The 23,001-nt window shown below is 45.5% G+C and overlaps 1 protein-coding gene across 1 annotated transcript in view; it reads left to right on the plus strand.

The window, feature by feature from the left end:
* INPP4B (inositol polyphosphate-4-phosphatase type II B) overlaps positions 1-23,001 on the plus strand; it is an 853,440-nt gene that overhangs the window by 407,390 nt on the left and 423,049 nt on the right. Inside the window, exon 8 of the mRNA XM_030192243.1 lies at positions 811-958. Coding sequence (XP_030048103.1) covers positions 811-958 — 148 coding nt within the window. The remainder of the gene's footprint in view (positions 1-810; positions 959-23,001) is intronic.

Raw genomic sequence — 23,001 nt, forward strand, 5'->3', positions numbered from 1 at the left:
TCTTCCACTCCAATTAATGCTGATAATTGGTTGTTAACATCCAATTATCACTCTGGTAAGTGAACGCTATTTTGCTTTGTGCTTTGGGAACTTAAAGATTGGGGTTTAAAGAAGGAATTGCAGGTTAGTGTTAGGCAAAATAAAAATATAAAAAGCAAATTTTATCAACTAATCTCCATAGTCTTTTCCACTTAGTTTTAAAAATTTTGTACCACAGCATTAACAGATGATAACTGAATATTGACCCAATTCTGGTCAACTTTATGATACTGATAGAAATGTGTTACTGGTAGATCTGTTTGGATGTTATTTTATATTATAATACGTCTTATAGCCCACCATAGACCTTATCTGTTGAAGGTGGGTTACAAACCATCCAATTTTCTGGGAATCACAATTTCAAGTACAAACAATTAAAATATAAATCCAAAAAGTACAGTGATTAAGGATGTCTTCAAAACGGTCTAGACCATGTTCATGAACCTGAACTATTTTTTGAAGCACTATCAGTGTGGTTTGATTCTATTGAAGTCATTAGGTTTTGCAGATATGAATTGAATTGTACAAATGTCCTTCACATTTTTGTGTTCAAAATTTTTCTCAAATCTTCTGAGAAAAAGAAAATCAATGGATCTGGGTAAAATAGAAAAATTCTCTGAAACTCCAAATAGGCTGAGTTCTGCCAGGTTTAATTTTGACTTGAATTAACTCTAATCAGTAGTTTAAGAAATTAATTGATGACCAACGTTGTAACAAACTATGATCTGTAAATGTTCAGTTATAAACAGTTCCATTATTTTTCTCCCGCAGTGTTGAAAAATCCTATATGCAAATTGTATAGCTTTCCCACGTCTGATAACAAGTGGATGCACATCCGGGAACAAATGTCTGAGAGCACTATGTCTTTTCATATTCCCAAGGAGATGCTCAGCCTCTACATAACGGAAGACATGAGGAGGTAAGAAAAAGGAAGAACATTTTCTTTTAGAGGAACTGAAGTACTGTAAATCATGTATCTTTTCAACTTGTGAATATACGGGATTAAATGAATGAACTGGTAGAGTGTAGCACAGAGGCACGCTGAAGAAGCGTCGTCCCTATTGATTAAAATATGCCATGTGCTTTTGAAATATTATGGTGAAGTCAAGGGTCTTCCCTAGGGTATGATATCAATAATTCTTTGCACACCTCAGTTTTCCGACTGCTCAAAAGCTAACAAGATAACAATATCTGTTCAGTGATTTTTTTTATCAAGCAATAAGCGGATGATACTATAACATTAGCCCCCTAATTCTATTAAAGTTGCCAGAAATTGCATGCAAGCCTAATGTGCACGGACAATTTAATTGAATAATGAGTTAGTTAATGCCAGTAATTGACTTTTTAACAAGCAATTATTTGCATTTATGCGCGATCTGAAAAAAGGGGCACGGAAATAGGAGGGTCATGGGTATAACGGAGGTGTTGATAAAATTAACGTGCATTCTTATAGAATAATGGGCATACAATTTGCACGACGCTTCAGTTGATGCAAACGGTGGGCCTAAACTTAGATAATTTTCCTGGGTGTAAGAACTGTTCTATAAACTGTGCCTAACTTTAAGCACAGCTTATAAAATAGTGTTTTTTTTGTGCCGATTTTTTGGTACCATATATAGAATCTAGCCCTATGCCTATTTTTAGGCACCAGGAACAGGCATGACCAGAATATCAGCATATACATGCGCATATGCTTCCACATACGTACATGAATGCCAATATTCTAACTTCACACTAATCTACATAGCAGAACAGAGGGTCCAAAAGTACACAAATCAAGACAACAAAGAAAGCACAAAAAGGCCTCCAAGGCTGGAACAATGGTACAATCTTTAATCAAAGGGACTGAACACGGGCCGTGTTTCGGCGCAACGTGCGCCTGCCTCAGGGGTCAAAAATCAATGTCCTTAAAAATGAACAGATGTCCTAAAACATCCTTTGATAGACTTTTTGCAGCAGATCGTACCAAACGCTTCTGGAATTACGTTCAGAAGCGTTTGGTACGATCTGCCGCAGAAAGTCTACCAAAGGATATTTTAGGACATCTGTTCATTTTTAAGGACATTGATTTTTGACCCCTGAGGCATGCGCACGTTGCGCCGAAACACGGCCCGTGTCGGGTCCCTTTGATTAAAGATTGTACCGTTGTTCCAGCCTTGGAGGCTCTCTTGTGCTTTATTTGTTGTCTTGTTCACACTAATCTTCAAAATGGCTCCTAAATGCGATTGTGTGTTGCTTGAAGGTGGGTGTACGCATGGGTGGGGCACACAGTTACCTTTGTAAGTTATAGAATGCTATAATTTTACATTTGTTCTTGTAGCAATCAAGGTATGAACATTTACACCACCTCTGAGGCTAGTGTTAAGCGGTCGTATCTAAAATATATGCACACATTTGCCCTCCATTAATATTCTATAAAGAGAAGCAGATACCTACTTTTCCTTATAGAATAGGCTTCAAATAGGGGCCTTCTTGGTGCCTAAAAGTAGTCATACTGTGTTAGAGTTTTCCTCTAAGTTCCGGCTGCTCACTTACCCTGCCACCCCGGATGCGCAAGAGCCCCCTCCCCCACCCAGATCTGCCACTTGAGGGCTGCAGACAGTCTAGGCCGGCCTTAAGTGGGATGTGGGGGTGGAGTCAGTGTATCTGTATGCTACTGGGTACAAAACCTGGAGTCTGAGGCCTCCTTGAAAATTGATCTCACTGGATGAGCCTGTGTGCTTGTATCATTTCAGTAAAAAGGAGGAAGGGGAGAGGAGGCATAAAGGGCCCAGAGGGTGCTGCTGCCTGGGCGGGGAAGGGTGTAGAGATAAGGGAGATGCTGGTTCTGGGGAGAAAAAGGAAGGTCAGTCTGCCTGCTGGAATGAGAAAGAGAGAGGGGATGTTGCTGTATAAGTGGGTAATACTGGAATGAAAAGGGTCCAGGTAAAGAGAGAAGATGTTGAGGATCTTCTCCATAAGTGCTGGAAAGATGGTGGTTGGACAGAGAGAAGGGGAGGCCAAGCAGGAATAGGGTTATCATATTTTGTCCTCTCAAAAAGAGGACACATGTCCCGCCCCCCTGCCCCGCCTCTTTCGCATCCTCGCCCTGTCCCCTGTCACATATTCCCCTCCTCTCCCCCCGGGTCATATATTCCCCTCCCCTCCCCTTACTTAATATGTACTGCTCTGGTGGTCTAGTGACCTCTTCGGGGCAGGAAAGAGCCCCCTCTTTCCTATCCAGAGCTCTGTCCTTGCCCTGCATCCTGTTGCTGTGACGGTCTCGGGATTCAAAATGGCCACCAAGAGTTGAAGTCTCGCAAGGCCGCTTCAACTCTTGGCGGCCATTTTGAATCCCAAGACCGTCACAGCAACAGGATGCAGGGCAAGGGCAGCGCTCCGGGCAGGAAAGGGGGGGGGGGCTCTTTCCTGCCCCGAAGAGGTCACTAGACCACCAGGGCAGTAGATAGTAAGTAAGAGAAGGGGAGGCTAGGATAGGCCCGCCGCCCTCCCGCAAGCTCGTTTGTCCAGAAATCCGGACAAACGGGCGGACTGGCAAAACCCATCTGGTCGCCCGGACATGTCCTCAAAAAGAGGACATGTCCGGGTAAATCCGGACATATGGTAACCGTAAGCAGGAGAGACCAAGAGGGACAGGGGGAAAACAGGACACTGGGGGCAGGGGCCCAGAGGGCTTGGTTGGAAATTGCTGATGTTGGATACAGGGTGAGGGAGGGGGGCAGAACTATGTACATACTGGGTGGGGGGCAGGAAGTGTCATCCTGGGGCTGCCATGCCCACACCATTTTCTTCTCTCTGTGGATGGGAGTTGTTGCCTTCCTTTTGTCCTGGTTTTATTTGATCTAGGCACTTGCCCTCTATTCTTATCTCAGTTCTGGAGTCTACTCTGGGTCTTTCCTACTCCCCACACACATCCATTCAGGTTTTCAGGATATCCACAATGAATATGCATGAGAGAAATTTGCAAGCACTACCTCCTGTGTGTGTAAATTTATTACATTAATATTCATTGTGGGTATCCTGAAAACCTGACCAGCTAAGTGTGCCATGATGACTGCATTGAAAACCACTGCTCTAAAGGCTTCACAGGGTTTTCCCTCCTCAGACTCTGCAACTCTTTTCCCCAGAGCTCAAACTTCTGGGGCGGAAAAGAGGCTTCGCTTCCTCCTCTCCTAGAGCCAAATCTCCTTTTCATTTTCCCCGAGTCCTGGATGGTACTCAGAATCTATTTTACAAGCCTTAACTGCTTGCTGGTGGCTGACCAAAAACAAAACCAGAAAAGACAATTTCCCTCAAAAACCTAGGGCCTTAAATAAACCAAAGAAACTCACCTGGTTCCTGCCCTGGGCACATCCCTTTGGGGATTCTCCCTTCATGTTGCTTATAGGCAGTTCCACTCTTAAGAATCATAGAAAGAACTTTCATTATCTTCTGAGCTGTTAGTTGCAACTGGGTCTCTTTATTTATATCCATAGATCTATATCTCTGAATTCCTATATCATTGAACTTGTGTATTGACTTCAAGGATGAGGACATAGATGTCATTCACGTGGCTCAAGGAAGAGCTAGAGAAGCACTAAAAGCCCACCAGTCTCTCTTCCCAATTTAAAACACAGACAGGCAGATGATCAAAAGCCCCGCGCTGTTCCAAACAGCGCTCTAAAATAGCGCTGGAACAGCACGGGGCGCTATTGGACCTATGATCAGAGATAATGCATGCAAATTTAAGCAAAAGCCCAAACCTGTCAAACACAGGGGCTGGAGGTCCACGGGACCACCAGGCCCTGACTACCCCTGCCCTGAGCAACGGGGGCTGGAGGTCCGGCAGACCTCTGGTCCCCCCCCGACGATCCCCCCCCCCCAAGTTCAGGGAGGGCTGGAGATTCGGAGGGTCTCCAGCCCCCCCAACCCCCCAGCAAATGGTCCCTGGTGGTCCAGTGGGCGCCGACCAAGCCCCCCCCACCAATGACAGGGAGAAACTCCCTTATGTGGTGTGTAGCCCCGCCCAGCACATCCCAGAGTGCGCTGGGCAGGGCTGGGCGCCGCCATTTTGCAACGTCAAAGGAAGAGGAGGGATGCAGGCTGCGTCCCTTCTCCAACCAAGGGGGGGGAGGGTCCAGCAGGCGGCGGATGGAGTGACACCATCACATGGGGACCCTTGCCAATGCTGGGGGTTGGGGAGGAGAGACCGGCAGTCCAGCGGACTTCCAGCCCCCCTGTCGCTGGGAGGAAGTTAGTGACCACTGGGGGAATAAGGGGAGTTCATCCCTGTTTCCCTTCAGTGATCATCTGGTTATTAGGGCACCTTTTTGTGCCTTATTCGTTATAAAAACAGGTCTAGCTCAAAACGTCTTAGTTTTAGTCCTGGACGTTTTTGTTTTCTTCCATTATGACTGAAATACATCTAAGTCTCAGGAATGCCCAAGTCCCACCCTGAACACGCCCCTGATACGCCCCTTGAGATTTGGACGCACTTCTGATGGACTTCAAAGAAAAACGTCTAAAATAGGTTTTGAAAATACTGATGTGTCAGTTTGTATTTTGGTCCTTTGCAGCTGGGGAAGTGCAGATTGAGAAATTTGTGGGAAGATCTTTTGACGTTTCTGGGAGGCAGGTCCACGAGGTTTAGCATGTAGGTTGGGGCGTCTGCTTGGATGATTTTATGAACAATCGTAAATATCTTGAACGCAATACGTTCCTTAAGTGGGAGCCAGTGAAGTTTCTCTCTTAGGGGTTTTGCACTTTCATATTTAGTTTTTCCGACTATGAGTCTGGCGGCGGTATTCTGGGCTGTTTGGAGTTTTTTGATATTCTATTCTTTGCAGCCGGCGTACAGTGCATTGCAGTAGTCCAGGTGACTTATTACCATTGATTGTACTAGGGTACGGAAGATATATCTTAGGAAGAAAGGTTTTACTCTTTTGAGTTTCCACATGGAGTAGAACATCTTTTTCATCGTATTCCTCACGTGGGTATCAAGTGTGAGGTTTCGATCAATGGTAACGCCAAGTATTTTCAGATTTTGTGAGACGGGAAGAGAACAATATGGTGTCGTTATAGTGGTGAAGTTGTTTGTGTTGTGTTGTGTTGTGAAGTGAGTACAAGACAGTGTGTTTTTTCTGCATTAAGTTTTAGCTGGAATGCGTCCGCCCAGGAGTGCATGATTTGGAGGCTTTGGTTGATCTCGGTGGTGATTTCTTTTAGCTCGTGTTTGAACGGGATATAAATCGTGACATCTTCTGCATATATGTAGGGGTTGAGGTTTTGATTGGCTAGTAGTTTGGCTAAAGGTATCATCATTAAGTTAAAGAGGGTTGGTGAGAGGGGGGATCCTTGGGGAACTCCACATTCGGGTGTCCATGGGGCTGATATGTCCATGTGCGTTTTTACTTGGTATGATCTTGTGGTCAGGAATCCTCTGAACCAATTGAGAACTGCACTTCCTACTCCGAAGTATTCTAGTATATGTAGTAGTATTCCAAGATTAACCATGTCGAAGGCACTGGACATGTCGAATTGTAAGAGGAGTATGTTGTTCACAGTTGCAATTGCTTGTTTGAATGAGTTCATTGCAGACACTAGAACAGTTTCAGTGCTGTGATTCGATCGAAATCCTGATTGAGATTCGTGTAGAATTGAGTGTTTATTTAGGTATTCAGTGAGTTGTTTCATCACTATAAGAAAAATGTCCAAATGCTGGTTTATGCCACATTTTAGATGTTTTTCTATTTTGAAAATGAGCCTGCAAGTGGCATAACTTTGTCACAGCAGGAGGCTTCAGCATCTTCCCTCACCCCACCAATTTAGCTGTGACAGGGGATGCCTCCGCCAGCAAAGGTAGGTGACAGCAGGGGAGGGTTGGCGGCTGGAGGAGGGTTCGAGAGGGTCGTCGGCAGGGGGGCCCAGGCCCCGTGGCCCCACGTAGCTACACCACTGGTTGAAAGAGACTTGCCTCCTCTGCATTTATGCTACATAAGTATTTAAATGTCTCTCTCATATCAAGGGGCGTATCCAGATGTCGGCGGGAGAGGGGGGTCAGAGCCCGAGGTGGGGGGGCACTGTTTAGCTGCCTCCCCCTGCCACTGACCCCCCCCCCTCGCCGCCACCGACCCCCCTGCCACTGCCCACCCCCTGCCCCGCCACCACATTAGGTACCTTGTTTGCTGGCAGGGGTCCCCAAACCCCGCCAGCCGAAGAGTCTTCTTCAGCGCCGGTCGACTCCAGCGCCTTCGTTGTGGGATCATCTGTTTCTGACGCCTTAAGTCCTGCACCGTGCATGTAGCCCTGCAGCTTGGTTGACGAGATTACTTAACTCCAGCTAGTGGATTTTGGTTGTTAGCTAAAAGTTAATGGAACATGTTGGATGTTTAATGGTTGAAGCTTCAATAAAAATGTTGAAACATAAAGCGAACATAGGTACTGAATTCGTAAATAGGGGGTTAAGAGTAAAAACAGCCTGAAAAAAGGTTTTATGGCTGGCAAAAGTGACATTTGTGCATATACCTGGGTAAACGAGTATTCTTTAAAAGAAAATAGGCTCCACTTTTCTTTCTAGAACAGGCACCACAAGACACCTCTTTATAGTAGGGCCCTCTAACAGTGTGATTTGTATGTTGCTTTTTACTAGTTTGTTCTTATGAGGGAAAGAAAGCTTTTAGGAATTTATTTCGTTACATAATTTATCCAGTGCACATTGAAACACTGATGAAAGATTTGGATTCTATTTTCCCAGAGCTTTGTACTCTCACAGGCAGGGCTGCCAAGAAGGGGAGGGCAAGATTCCCCCCAGCCCGGCTTCCGGGGGGGGGGGGGGGGGGGGGGGGGGCAGTAGGGTTACTATCAGTGGCATTGCTAGAGGAGGGCTCCAGGGAGTGGCTGCTCCCCAAAACGGACTTCTTCCGGCGCCTAAGACTAGGGGGACACTCAAAGAAGTCACATGGAAATACTTTTAAAACAAATAGTCAGAAATATTTTTTCACTGAACAAATGGTTAAGCTCTGGAACTCTTTGCCGGAGGATGTGGTAATAGCATTAATGTATATGAGTTTAAAAAAGGTTTGGACAAATTTCTGGAGGAAAATTCCATAGTCTGCTTGCCCTGGGATTGTTAGCATGGTTCCTGTCTACATTGACTGACTCCACTTTTTGTGCTTCTAACATGGAATGTTGCCACAATTTGAATTTCTGTCAGGTACTTGTGACCTGGCTTGGCTAATGTTGGAAACAGGATACTGGCCTAGATCGACCATTGGTCTGACTCAATATGGCTTCTCTTATGTTTCTACTAGTAAAAGAGGCCGTTTCTGAGCAAATGAAACGGGCGCTAGCAAGGTTTTCGTCGCCAACACCCCCCCCCCCTCCCTCCCTGCCCAACCCCTTTGTTGTTCTGCCATTGCTCTGCCCTGAACGTCATGATGTTTGACATGAGGACGGGGCCCGGAGCGATTTCGCAACCCCCCTGCCTCCCTCCCTATGAACCCCTTCGTTGTTCTGCCATCAAGGTTTTCGTCGGCAACACCCCCCCCCTCGCTGCCTCCCTCCCTCCCTCCCTGCCTGCCTGCCAGCCAACCCCTTCGTTGTTCTGGCATTGCTCCGCCCTCAATGTCATGACGTTTGACGCAAGGGCGGGGCCCTGAGCGATTTCCCACCCACCCCCGCCTCCCTGCCAACCCCTTCGTTGTTCTGCCATTGGTCCGCCCTCGAGGGCGGGACCCGAAGCGATTTTGGTGGCTTCACCACCACGAACCTTCGAACCTTTTTGAAGGAAGTCAGGGCTTGGCTTCACTGTCTTCAGAACGTTGAGGGTGAGTTTTATATATATATAGATGTGAAGATCAGAAGCCATTGCTTAACAAAAGACATGCCTGCAGGCTCATGAAAAAATCTGACTGACTGGTTCATTCTGCCTAATTTATAATTTTATGAGTTTTGATGAGTGGATTCTATTGTCCCATTGAGTTGAGAAATAATATACCCCTCATGTTCAGCTTGTGGTGATCAGCATTTTCTTCAATGCAGGTTGCTGTGATTCTTTCTATAATCCGGGGTATTCTGTGTTTGTTTATTTATTTGTTACATTTGTATCCCACATTTTCCCACCTATTTGCAGTCCGGTATGGAAACAAATACAATTTGATAGTAGGGTCGGGTAAGGTTAGTATCTTCAGGTACATAGGGATAGTATCCAGCTTCCAACTGGTGCTGAATATCCAATCTCAATCTGCACTTCCCCAGCTGTAAAGGACTAAAATACAAGCTGATGCATGCCACTACCTTCTCATACACGAGCACGCAGCTATGGAACACACTACCTACAGACCTGAAAACAATTGATGAAACAACTATCTTCCGCAAATCTCTGAAGACATATTTCTTCAACAAGGCCTACAAAGAGAACCTATAACCTCATTAATCCACTTCACCAACCCACCCAGCATTGAAAGTCTACCTTCTATACTCCACCCCTAATCACTTCCTTCCTTCTTTCTTCCCTTACTTAATCTCTGCACATCACTTATTGTATCTGATATCCTGGAATGTCAATATCATAACAAAACTATGTAAGCCACATTGAGCCTGCAAATAGGTGGGAAAATGTGGGATACAAATGCAATAAAATAAATAAATATTTATCTAGTTACTAGTGAAATTCAGCCTTTTTTCTGTCCTAACTTTATGGCAACTAACTGGGTAAAGGCCAGCTTCTTTTGGGTTCCATTACTTCACCGCCTGGTTTTCTCTGAATAGCGCTGAGGTTCTCTGTCCAGATTTTTTAGTGTCATTGTCTATATATACAGTATAATGCCATTGAAAATCTGGATATGGACCCAATTAGCGAGACTTATTTGTTTAGGGAGCTGTTCCTAGCTGGATTAGTTCCACTGAATATCAACCCCACGTTTTTCATCAGCTGCTGACAATGAGTACATGACATATCCATTAGCGTAAAGCTGGTTAAATGCAGCAGTGCAAGTGCTGAACAAGTGCTGAATTATGATTCTTTCTCTTCAGAGATTAGTGAATCATTGATTTGTGGCCAGAAATATTTTCAGTTCTGTCATACATTGTGTAATTTTCCGTATTTAAACAAAATATATACTGTGTGGGGTCAATATTCATTTTATAGTTTAGGAAAGCCTGCAAAACATGGTTCTTTCTGGGATGGAAGATGAAAACCTAATAAGGCAGGAAGTTATTAGAACCAAGGCTTCCTATCTGCAGGACAGATTGGATATCAAGGGGTCCTTTTACTAAGGTGCGCTGAAAAATGGCCTGCGGTAGTGTAGGTGCGTAATTTGGGCGCACACAGATCCATTTATCAGCGCGCTTGCAAAAAATGCCTTTTTTGCCGAAAATGGACGTGCGGCAAAATAAAAATTGGCGCTAGTCCATTTTGGGTCTGAGACCTTACCGCCAGCCATTGACTTAACGATAATGTCTCATGCGTTAACCGGGTGGTAATGACCTACACAAGCCAAATGCCAATTCTCGCGCCTAGTGGACGCGCGCCAGAAAATAACAATTATTTTTTGGACGTTCCAAAAATGAAATTACCACAAGAGCCATGTAGTATCCAGGCGGCGACTCCAAATTGATATGTGTTGGGCGTGCGTAGACGCTTACGCGGCTTAGTAAAAGGGCCCCCAAGCGAGGGAAGGTTTGGGGGGGAATAGTTTACGTTTTCTTGATGATGGGACCATCTTGCTCTATCGATGCTGACTGACAGTTCTAAGCCTGTTTTGATTTTTAGTTTGTTGATTTTTACCAATACTTTATTGCCGTCTAGGGATAGTGAGGAGGGCTGTAGGTGGGAGGTTTAGGGAATATTCTAGCAGGGGCAGCGTTGATCTTTTTAGGTTGCGGATAATGTGATGGATAAAGTTGGGATGGGGGATACAAAGCTATGTACTTTTACTGTAAAAATTTGAACCTTTTCTATGGCTGCTGTGATAATTGTTCTGCATTTGAGCCCCTGGATTCTATATATCGTGCCTAGCGTTCTGCGCTGAAATCTAGGCGTATTCAATAACAACACGCGTAATTAATTGGCTTAACAAGCTAATCAGCATTGATAACAGCACCTAACAAGCACTGAAGACCAGCCTGTTCAACAAGGCATACCACATTGATCCATCCTAATACCAAACAACGAAACTCAAGCCAGAACTGGATAAAACCTTTCTCTCTATACTCGACTAGCAAGATCTACTCTACCACAAATGAACTTTAACGCAATACCACTTTATCCCTCATTCCAAATATGTACTCTTTATACTTGACTGCTTAATCTACTATGTCAATCCTGATCTTTAATGTAATACCACTTGTATCTTTCACTCCGGAAATGGCGATCGCCATGACGGAGCAATGTAAGCCACATTGAACCCTCAAATAGGTGGGAAATGGGATACAAATACAACAAATAAATAAAATAAATAAAAAATAATGAGCACTAATTGGCAATAATTAGAATTTACACGCACAACTCGCTAAGCGTATTCTGTTATGCACTGCGCTGAAATTCTAACGTGCACAGCCAAAAAGGAGCATGGTTATGGGTGGTGAAATGGGCATTTTGTCGGCTTTCCAAAATATATGTGCACTGTTATAGAATATGCCCCTGTGCGCCTAAATCTACCCACCGACACGCCACATTTCCCTTGGTGTAAATGGAAGTGCGTAGTTTTAAGCGATGTGATACCAATTAAGCGTATTTTATGTACTACGCCTAAATATAGTTGCCACTTGCAGAATACGCTTTGGCTGAAATGTTTTCCACATGGAGTTTACAGGTATCATATATAGAATCTGGCCCTTGGTCTTCAATATAATTGTTCAAGTAAAAAAAAACAAAACAGCTCTGTTGGTCTTATAGGACAAGTCTATAAATAGTCCTCAAGTTTGGATACCATAAAAAAATGTGCACTAAGCACCATATATAAGTTGGGGAGAGGGATCTTGGGGTGATAGTATCTGAGGATCTGAAGGCGACTAAACAGTGTGACAAGGCGGTGGCCGTAGCTAGAAGGTTGTTAGGCTGTATAGAGAGAGGTGTGACCAGCAGAAGAAAAGAGGTTTTAATGCCCCTGTATAAGTCATTGGTGAGGCCCCATCTGGAGTATTGTGTTCAGTTTTGGAGGCCGTATCTTGCTAAGGACGTAAAAAGAATTGAAGCGGTGCAAAGAAAAGCTACCAAAATGGTATGGGATTTGCGTTACAAGACGTATGAGGAGAGACTTGCTGACCTGAACATGTATACCCTGGAGGAAAGGAGAAACAGGGGTGATATGATACAGATGTTCAAATATTTGAAAGGTATTAATCCGCAAACGAACCTTTTCCGTAGATGGGAAGGCAGTAGAACTAGAGGACATGAAATGAGATTGAAGGGGGGCAGACTCAAGAAAAAGTCAGGAAGTATTTTTTCACAGAGAGAGTGGTAGATGCTTGGAATGCCCTCCCGAGGGAGGTTGTGGAGTTGAAAATGGTAACGGAATTCAAAAATGCTTGGTATAAACATAAAGGAATCCTGTTCAGAAGGAATGAATCCTCAGAAGCTTAGTGGAGATTGGGTGGCAGATCTGGTGGTGGGTGGCGGGGCTAGTGGTTGGGAGGCGGGCTAGTGCTGGGCAGACTTGTACGGTCTGTGCCCTGAAAATGATAGATACAAATCAAAGGTCAGGTATACATATAAAGTAGCACATATGAATTTATCTTGTTGGGCAGACTAGATGGATCTTTCTCTGCCGTCATCTACTATGTTACTATATATGAAATAGTGCTTAACGCCAGGATCAGTGCCCAATTTTGGATGTAAGGATTTCCACCGACTGAACCGTGGTGGAAATCCCCATGCCAAAATTAGGTGTGGATTCCCCGAATTCTATAATGCTGCACGCAAATCCTAGAAACGCCCCTACCCACCCATGCCCTCTTTTTGGACCTGCATTTTTGGGTGGCAATTTTTCTCTCTTTTTAATAGAATTTATCTTCCCGCTCTTTTTAGAGGTATAGATTGACCTATGATAAGAAATGGAATTCTGTTGTGAGTTAGGTTGCTATTGAAGGGTTTTTTTTTTTTACAAAGCGGCAATAAGTCCAACGCTGGCTTACAGCTCGCTACTCTGGAACTACCGCTGGCCCAGTGTGGCTGCCGGCGGTAGTTCTGGTTGGAGCGCGCACTATTTCCGGCACTCTGGAAATTTATTTTTCTGTAGTGCGGTGCTAACCTGGCAGTAATCGAGCATCGCCGCGTGCTGCTCAGTTACCGCGGGTTACCACAGGAACCCTTACCGCCACCTCAGTGGGTGGTGGTGTGCGCCCCACCACATGACCACGCAGTAAGGGTTATCTTACCGCGTGGTCATTTGGGGGGGGGGGGTGCATTTTACCTGCTGTGGTAAAAATGGCCCTGGCATGCAGGGAAAAATGGTCCCCACAGCTATTGAGGGGCCCTTTTTCCCGCAGCATAGTAAAGGACCCCTATATGCACCACCCAGGAGCTTTGAGGCCATACTTTGTTTAAATATTAAGATTTTTAGAGTCACCGAGTGCATTAAACATATAGACCTTTCTGATTTATTTGTGTTACCGTATTTTTCGGACTATAAGACGCACTTTTCCCCCCAAAATTTGGGAGGAAAATGGGGGGTGCGTCTTATAGTCTGAAGGTAGCGATTCCGGATCGCCCTCCCCTACTCACATCAGCGATGTTCCCTGGTGGTCTAGTGACGTCGGGGCAGGAAAGAGCCCCCTCTTTCCTGCCCAGCGCGCTGCTCTCCGTCCTCCTCCGTCCTCCTGTATGCTGCCTGACGGTCTCGGCGAGATTCAAAATGGCTGCCCCGACGTCACTAGACCACCAGGGAACATTGCTGACGTGAGTAGGGGAGGGCGATCCCGAACTCGGACAAGACGCACCGGAGCACCTAGGTTTTAGAGGAGGGAAATTTTTTTTTTCCTATTTCCCTCCTCTAAAACCTAGGTGCGTCTTATAGTCTGAAAAATACGGTAATTTTAAGGTCTGTCCCTTTATTTTTGTTCCCAAGTTTATTTATGAGCTTTATATATAATGCAGAAATAAGCATAGATCTCTCCTTGATCTTACGGAGGGTATAGTACAGGGCGTGGCCTTTCCCGTACTTCTTCTGTGAAAGGCCTGCTTTTTGGAAAAGCGCTGTATACTGTTACAGTGGATCGGGGAAGGCCCACCCACGATCGCCCAGTGGCATAATCAGATGTTTGAGCTTTTAAGGATGAAGAGGATGACAGCTGTCTTCAGGGGGCGAATAGTGAAAAAGAGGTTTTTGAAAATTTGGAACTCTATCCCAAAGACTCTGTTCTGTGATGTTAAATGACTTGGATGTGTCATAAATGAGATTTTTGGACTTGGTTAAGCATCAGTTTGGGAATGATGGGAAGGGGGTGGGACGGGATGGTTGGATGATAGGACGTCTGCGTACTAGCATTATTTAAAAGGTGCTGATATCTTCAACCATTCTTGGCCAGCAATTGGGGGGAGGGATGGGGTAATGGTGAATTGTTTCTGTATTGGAAAGCAGCTGTACAGAGCATAATGAATATTAACAGGGAAATAATATCTGTTCTTTTCTATTTTGTATGTTGACATTGTTGCGAATGGCTGAATAAAAATATATTTCACACATAATACCAAAAGTAAGTACTATCAGTCATGCATATTAATACACTAACCTGTGTAATGGAATAGAGCCAGCAAAGGTAAATATAACATGTGAGAGTGAACAAGGGAAACAATGAACCGTTGGATAATTCAGAGGAAAAAAAATGCATTAAAGTGGGGGAGATGAATGGAGGGAGAGACCTTTGTTTATATTAAAGTGTGAGAATAGTATAAAGGAAAAGAGAAAACTTCAAGGTGAAAACGGTACACAGTAGTTGTCTAAAACAGACCATGACTTTTTAAAAAATAGTGATTGACCTTTTTTTTTAAAGCTATTATCTCTTCATAGCAAAGGAAAGAGCACAAAAGATTCCACCATTCATGGAAAGAAACATTTAGATTATTTTCCAGTTAATCTCAATTATATGTTGAAGCTACAGTGTGGTAAATTTAAAACGAATCGGAGAAAATTTTTCTTCACCCAACGTGTAATTAGACTCTGGAATTCGTTGCTGGAGAACGTGGTACGGGCGGTTAGCTTGACGGAGTTTAAAAAGGGGTTAGATAGATTCCTAAAGGACAAGTCCATAGACCGCTATTAAATGGACTTGGAAAAATTCCGCATTTTTAGGTATAACTTGTCTGGAATGTTTTTACGTTTGGGGAGCGTGCCAGGTGCCCTTGACCTGGATTGGCCACTGTCGGTGACAGGATGCTGGGCTAGATGGACCTTTGGTCTTTCCCAGTATGGCACTACTTATGTACTTATGTACTTATGTATAGCAAGTGAAAGCTTTAAGTTGAACAGTTTTGCATTCTTTTGCGGAATGGAGGTGCCAGGAGTGGAGGATTTTAATATTAGAATTTTAAATGAAAGAGTGAAAGGAAAAATATTTCGCAGTCCAGTAGGAATTTAGGGGCTCTTTCACTAAGCAGCGTGTCTACGCGCGCCCAACGCTTACCAAAATAGAGTTACTGCCCGGCTACCGCGCGGCTCTTGTGGTAATTTCATTTTTGGCGTGCGTCCGAAAAATAATTTTTATTTTCGGACACGCATATCGGATGCGTGCCAAGTGGCATTTGACGCGCCTAGGTCATTACCACCCGGTTACTGTGTGAGTCTTTACCACTAGGTCAGTGGCTGGTGGTAAGGTCACAGACCCAAAATGGACACACGACAATTTTGATTTTGCTGCACGTCCATTTTTGGCAAAAATTTTAAAAAGGCCTTTTTTTACAGGCGCGCTGAAAAATGGATCGGCGCGCGCCCAAAACCTGCACCTACACTACCACAAGCCATTTTTCAGCGCACCTTAGTAAAAGGACCCCTTAAATTCTTGCAATGAAATAGCACGTGGGAGCGAGAGCCCACTTTCGCTTGACAAGACCAGCATCGGTTGGATGCAGGGGCGTAGATAGGTGGGGCCTCAGGGGCATGGGCCCCCACAGATTTAGCCCTGGCCCCCCTCCTCCCCCCCCCCCCCCCACCGCCGACCCTCCCCCGCCACTTTCGCCCCTTCTCCCACTGACGCCGTCAGGTACCTTTGCTGGTGAGGATCCCCAACCCCCGCTAGCCGAAGTCCTCCTCAGCGCCGGTCTCCGGCGCGTTGCTGATCTGGATTCTTTTTCTGTGACTCCTGACGTCCGCACGTAGGAACAAGTTTAACTGGAATCCAGTAAGTTTTGTAAAGAATAAAGTAAGAGGATTGAAACAGTGCTGCTGAGAGGGATGGTCACATGCTCTTTTTCCAAAATTAGTCAGCTGTAACCTGTTCCGGGGCTGAGGGAGCTGCAGCGAACGAACGAAGTTTAGCGAACTTGGAGGAACAGGCGCGCGCTGTGGCACCCCCCAGCGGCGTGCACTCGGGGCGGACTGCCCCCACCGCCCCTCCTTGGTACGCCACTGGATGAAAGGTTTATTTATTTATTTGTTACATTTGTATCCCACATTTTCCCACCTATTTGCAGGCTCAGTGTGGCTTACATAGTACCGTAATGGCGTTCGCCAGTTCCGGTATGAACAAATACAAGGTGTTACTGTGGTAGCATAAGTAACATAGTAGCATAGTAGATGACGGCAGAAAAAGACCTGCACGGTCCATCCAGTCTGCCCAACAAGATAACTCATATGTGCTACTTTAGCCCCCTCCCTACCCATCTTCAAATCCTTACTCAAAGCCCACCTCTTCAATGTTGCTTTCGGCACCTAACCTTTATACCTTTCACAAAATCTAGACTGCCCCAATTTGACTGCTCCTACTTGACTGACTGTACATTTGTCCTTTAGATTGTAAGCTCTTTGAGCAGGGACTGTCCTTCTATGTTAAATTGTACAGCACTCCGTAACCCTAGTAGCGCTTTATAAATGTCAAATAGTAGTAGTAGTAGATTTGTATCTGTCTTTTTCAGGGCACAGACCGTATAAGTCTACCCAGCACTAGCCCCGCCTCCCAACCACCAGCCCCTTGATTTGTATCTGTAATTTTCAGGGCACAGACCATATAAGTCTGCCCAGCACTAGCCCCGCCTCCCAACCACCAGCCCCTTGATTTGTATCTGTCTTTTTCAGGGCACAGACCGTATAAGTCTGCCCAGCACTAACCCCGCCTCCCAACCACCAGCTCCGTTCATGTATGGTAGATATATTAGGGAACTTAGGGAGGAAGAGGGAAGTTGGGGTGTGTCCATTGCGATCTTTGGTTTTGTTGTGTTGCAGGTACTTAGGCTTTTATGTTGATCGCAAAGCCCAGATAATAGTATGTATGTTTTTCCAGATAACACCTACTTTTAGCCAGATTGAATGGCGACATCCTGGGGACAGGGAGAGGTAAAGATACAGTGCACCAGAATTTGATTTTCAAATCTACAGGTGTTATTTGGCAGCCATTTTCTGCTCACACAAATTACAAGTACTTTGGTCCCCATGCATTCTAAACACTTTTCAGCAGCGGGAAACTACCATTGTAACGTACCCTTGAAAAATGAGGTGCAAGGTCCATGGTACAAAATACCCATACCACACTTTTGTAACTATCTGGGCATAATGAAATGTATCCTCTTTCTAAGCCGCTTAATTCTGCATGATCTACAAATCATTTTGAAGGGTACAAAAATAAAATGTATCTGCTTTCATTAAAAAGATAAGTAAACATGTCTAGATAGATCTTAGCACAAAGAAAAATACACCAAGATAAGCTGTAATTTTCAACAGTAATATATTATCTGCTCCAAAGCACAAGATGCAATTAAGATGGCTTGATTCATTGCCACCTCCAAGGAAACTCAGCTTTTAGAGCAGCGAGTGTGGTGTGGCACAGAAAAATTCTGCAACTGTTGGATTTACTGTTCAGTAAACTTAATTTTTTTCGCTTTATTTCTAGAAACATTGAATCATTTGATGTATACGGATACAGCTGTTCTCTGCTTGCACCACAATATAATGTATTCAGAATTATTTTAATTCCGTTAATGATATCCTTACTCCCACTTCCTTTTCCAAATGAGTTTAGGCTTAACACCAGTCCTTAACAGCAACACGTTGCAGTTTTTGCCCTTCTTCAGGAACCATCGTGTCACCTAGCTGGGTCTAATTCAGGGGTGTGCTGGTAAAATTTTAACAACAGGCTCTTTCTCCGGACGTAGCCAGTTCTGCAGTTGGAAGGGGGGGGGGGGGGTAGCAACACTTGCCTCTCTCTCCTTCCTTCCTTCGCGAGGGCACGCTAGGCATACCTTTGCTGGCAGCCAATAAATGGACTGCCACCACTCCCAACGTCTTGCTCTGATCAGCATGCTGGGACTTCTCTCACATGCTCGAGAAGTCCCAGCCTGCTGCCCGGAGCTGGAAACAAGGAACGGGGAGCAGCAGCAGTCTATTTACTTGGCTGGCAGGGCTCAGCATCCCCACCAGCAAAGTAAAAGAGAATTCAGCAGGGGGGCCCAAGCCCACATTTTGGAAGCCAGTTGTTAAAGTAGCCATGGAGGGCCCTACTTTAACAACCGGCTCCCAAAATTTTAAAAACTTAACAACCGGCTCTTGCGAGCCTGTGAGAGCCTGCTCCAGCACACCACTGGTCTAATTGCAGAGGCGTAGCCAGACCTCAAGGTGGGGGGGGGGGGGCATATTTTGGTCACCGCCCTGCTGCTGCCCCCCTCTGCCGCCACTGTACATCTTGTCTGGCAGGGGTCCCCAACCCCCGCCAGCTGAAGTAACGCCGCCGCAAATGCCTTGTCTGGCGGGGGTCCCCAGCCCCTGCCGGCCGAAGACTTCGTCCATTGCCTGCCCTGCTCGCTCTCTTCCCCTCACGTCTCACACTCCTTTTAGTGAAACCAAGCGTGCTCAATTTCTCTAAAAGAAGCGTGCCTGACAAAGTCTTCAGCTGCCGGGGCAGGACGTCAGACTCACAGAAACAGAACGAAGCCTTGCGCCAGAATAAGAGGACCTCGGCTGGCGGGGGTTGGGTCAGTGCAGTGGTACTTATCCGACAACCATGGAACCAATGGTTTTTCTCCTTTTGAAGGAGTTTTTTATATTGGTTCTTTTTTTTTTTCCTCATTTGATTTAGAAACTAATGATAAGTATGTAAGTAATGCCACACTGGGAAAAGACCAAGGGTCCATCGAGCCCAGCATCCTATCCACGACAGCGGCCAATCCAGGCCAAGGGCACCTGGCAAGCTTCCCAAACGTACAAACATTCTTTACATGTTATTCCTGGAATTGTGGATTTTTCCCAAGTCCATTTAGTAGTGGTTTATGGACTTGTCCTTTAGGAAACCGTCTAACCCCTTTTTAAACTTTTTAAATTTCTTGCTCCGTGCACAGTTGAGGTATATCCAGTAGTGGTACAGGCAGTTAGTTTTTTTTCTAGCAAACAAGGTGCCGGTAGTCAAAGGCTAGGCCACTCTTCAGAGGTTGGGTGATCACTGAGGGGCCCAGTCACAGAATCTGTGACAAGGCAGAATTGTTGTGTAGATCCTGAGCTCTTTCATTTAAAACTTGGGGACCATGGGTCAATTTTAGCAGACAATGGAAAAGGTGCCAGTACTCAATACCCCCCAAGTACCTCCTCAAAAAAAGCTCTGGGTATAGGTATTCATTATTGAATTTCCTCACTGGGAAGCTTTGAGATTTCTATTGAACATATATCTTTAAGGAAACTGTGAGAGACTAATTGCTTTGTATACAAGCTGGTAATAATTTGTAGCATTGATGGTATACCAGTTTGATTTCCCGTAATATATGTTTTTGATGTGTGTTAATGTGCAATTTGCAGACACTTTACACTTACAGGCTGTTTTACTAAGGCATGGTAGCAGTGGCATAGCGAGGGGGGCTGCCACCCGGGGCGGGGCGGTTCGCCGTTGCACCCCCCCCCCCCCCGGGTGCAGCACGATGACATACACCCCCCCCCTCGGCGCATCGACACCCCCCTCCCCCGACCCAGTGCCCACCCTCTTCCGTCCAACCAGCTCCCTACCTTTAAAAAAATATCGGAATCCTCGCACCTGCACGTAAAAGAAATGTGCAGTGTCTCATCGGGCCTTCCCTCGCTCTATCTGTCCCGCCCTTGCGGAAATAGGAAGTTGCGTCTGTGGAGGGCGGGACAGACAGAGCGAGAGAAGGCCCGATGAAACGCTGCACATTTCTTTTACGTGCAGGCATGAGGTGCTGCGCCTCACTTCGGATTCCAATATTTTTTTAAAGGTAGGGGGAGCTGGTTGGACGGAGGAGGGTGGGCACTGGGGGGGGGGGTCGATGCGCCGAGGGGGGGGAGCTGGCAGGGAGCACCCCCCCCCCCCCCCCGAGCTGACACCCGGGGCGGACCGCCCCCCCCCCCCCCCCCCCCCCCCCCCCTTGCTATGCCACTGCATGGTAGGCCTATCATGGGCCTACCAAGTGGTGAAAGGGCAGTACTGCAGGATGTGCTGAGGCGTCCTGCAGTATTTTGGGCAGCAGTATTTGCTACTCCTGCAGTAAATTTTTTTTTTTTTTTTGCTGCAGGAAGTGTGTTGGGGCAGAGTGTAGGCGTGCTTGCGCTAATCAGGTAGCGCGGGCACGTTACCCAATTATGCAGGAGTAGCACAGGAGCCCTTACCTCCTCCTAAATAGTCCAAAACTCTGCTGCGTGACTCATTTTCCGCCAGTCACTATGCTCACGTTAGCCCTCTCCTCAAATCACTTCACTGGCTCCCTATCTGTTTCCACATTCAATTCAAACTTCTCTTACCGACCTATAAGTGCGTTCACTCTACCGCTCCCCAGTACCTCTCCACTCTTGTCTCTCCCTACGCCCCCCCCTCGGGTACTCCGTTCTGTGGATAAATCTCTCTTCTCTGTCCCCTTCTCCTCTACTGCTAATTCCAGACTCCGTTCCTTTTATCTCGCTGCACCTCATGCCTGGAATAGACTTCCCGAGCCTGCACGTCTAGCCCCGTCTTTGGCCGTTTTCAAATCCAGGCTAAAAGTCCACCTCTTTGACGCTGCTTTTGACTTCTAACCACTGCTCACTTGCCCTGTACCCTTTTACTCCCTCCTCTTTAATTCCCTTACCTCTTAGTTGTTCTGTCTGTTACCTGTCTTATTTAGATTGTAAGCTCTTTGAGCAGGGACTGTCTTTTCATATATGGTGTACAGTGCTGCGTATGCCTTGTAGCGCTATAGAAGTGATAAATAGTATTAGTAAATAGGTGGCAGTAGGGGCTCCTGGAGGAAATGGACACACATTAATGGGGAAACTAGCACATAGCCATAAAAATAAAAAGGACCACAGCCATTTTTCAGCTGTGCTACAAAGTGGCTGGAACGTGCAGCAAACCCACCTACTAATCGCAGCACTGACCACTTTCTAGCACACCTTTAGAAAAGGACCCCTTGACCGGCTAAGCGTTAGTTGACTCTGGAAATCCGGAAATTCAACGACGGTGCCCGGACATGGCCTGACATTGAATTTCCAGGTTTTAACACCGGCAGTGGTCAGCAAAACGCTGATCACTGCCAGCTGAATGTCGTGCTCTTTTTTACGTAATAAATTTAGAAATGCCAAACACGGAGCTGTATGTTTATTTGATATTTGATATACCACCTATCGAGGGGACGCACAAATCTACGGAATGGAATGCCAGTAATCAGTAGGACAGAAGAGGATGTACAAAACACAGTCATATCAGGCCATATACCGGCCCGACCTAGGCAGCTGTACTGTATTAAAAGCCAGATTATCAAAGTAATAACATCCTGATGGACAGACCTAGTTAGAATTGAGACCCCTTGAATATCCGCCCTTGAGCTACAGCTGGCTTCCTGTGAAAACTGAGGTAGATTAAGTAACACCTGCTGTAAAACTCTGTGGCAGATATTTTTAATTCTGCAGTTCAAGTGGCATAAGTACATAAGTAATGCCACACTGGGAAAAGACCAAGGGTCCATCGAGCCCAGCATCCTGTCCACGACAGCAGCCAATCCAGGCCAAGGGCACCTGGCAAGCTTCCCAAACGTACAAACATTCTATACATGTTATTCCTGGAATTGTGGATTTTTCCCCAAGTCCATTTAGTTGCAGTTTATGGACTTGTCCTTTAGGAAACCGTCCAACCCCTTTTTAAACTCTGCTAAGCTAACCGCCTTCACCACATACTCCGGCAATGAATTCCAGAGTTTAATTATACATTGGGTGAAGAAAAATTTTCTACGATTTGTTTTAAATTTACTACACTGTAGTTTCATTGCATGCCCCCTAGTCCTAGTATTTTTGGAAAGCGTGAACAGACACTTCACATCCACCTGTTCCACTCCACTCATTATTTTATATACCTCTATCATGTCTCCCCTCAGCCGTCTCTTCTCCAAGCTGTATAGCCCTAGCCTCTTTAGTCTTTCTTCATAGGGAAGTCGTCCCATCCCCGCTATCATTTTAGTCGCCCTTCGCTACACCTTTTCCAATTCTACTATATCTTTCTTGAGATGCGGCGACCAGAATTGAACACAGATTTGGAATATATATGTATCTTAATTTACATCAATATTATGTACAAATGTTGCTTTAAAAATGCATCTAGATAATTTCCTTTTTCTGTTCTCATTCTGCATTTCAGTTTTCCCCTTTTACTTTTTCTGCTTTTATCACTTTTTTTTTCTTTAAAGGAGGTTCTGCGTGCAAATTTAGGCAGGGCATTTGCCCCGCGTTTTTATTGTTGCAAATGGACGTGCTTAAATGTACGTGTGGCCCCTGTGCTTAAGCACTATTCTATAAACCGCACCTAACTTTAGGCGCGGTGTACAGAATAAATCTTAAGAGTATTTTTTTTCAGCGCCAATTTTGTAGGCGC

This window comes from Microcaecilia unicolor, chromosome 2 (assembly GCF_901765095.1).
Source record: "Microcaecilia unicolor chromosome 2, aMicUni1.1, whole genome shotgun sequence".
Taxonomy (NCBI): Eukaryota; Metazoa; Chordata; class Amphibia; order Gymnophiona; family Siphonopidae; genus Microcaecilia; species Microcaecilia unicolor.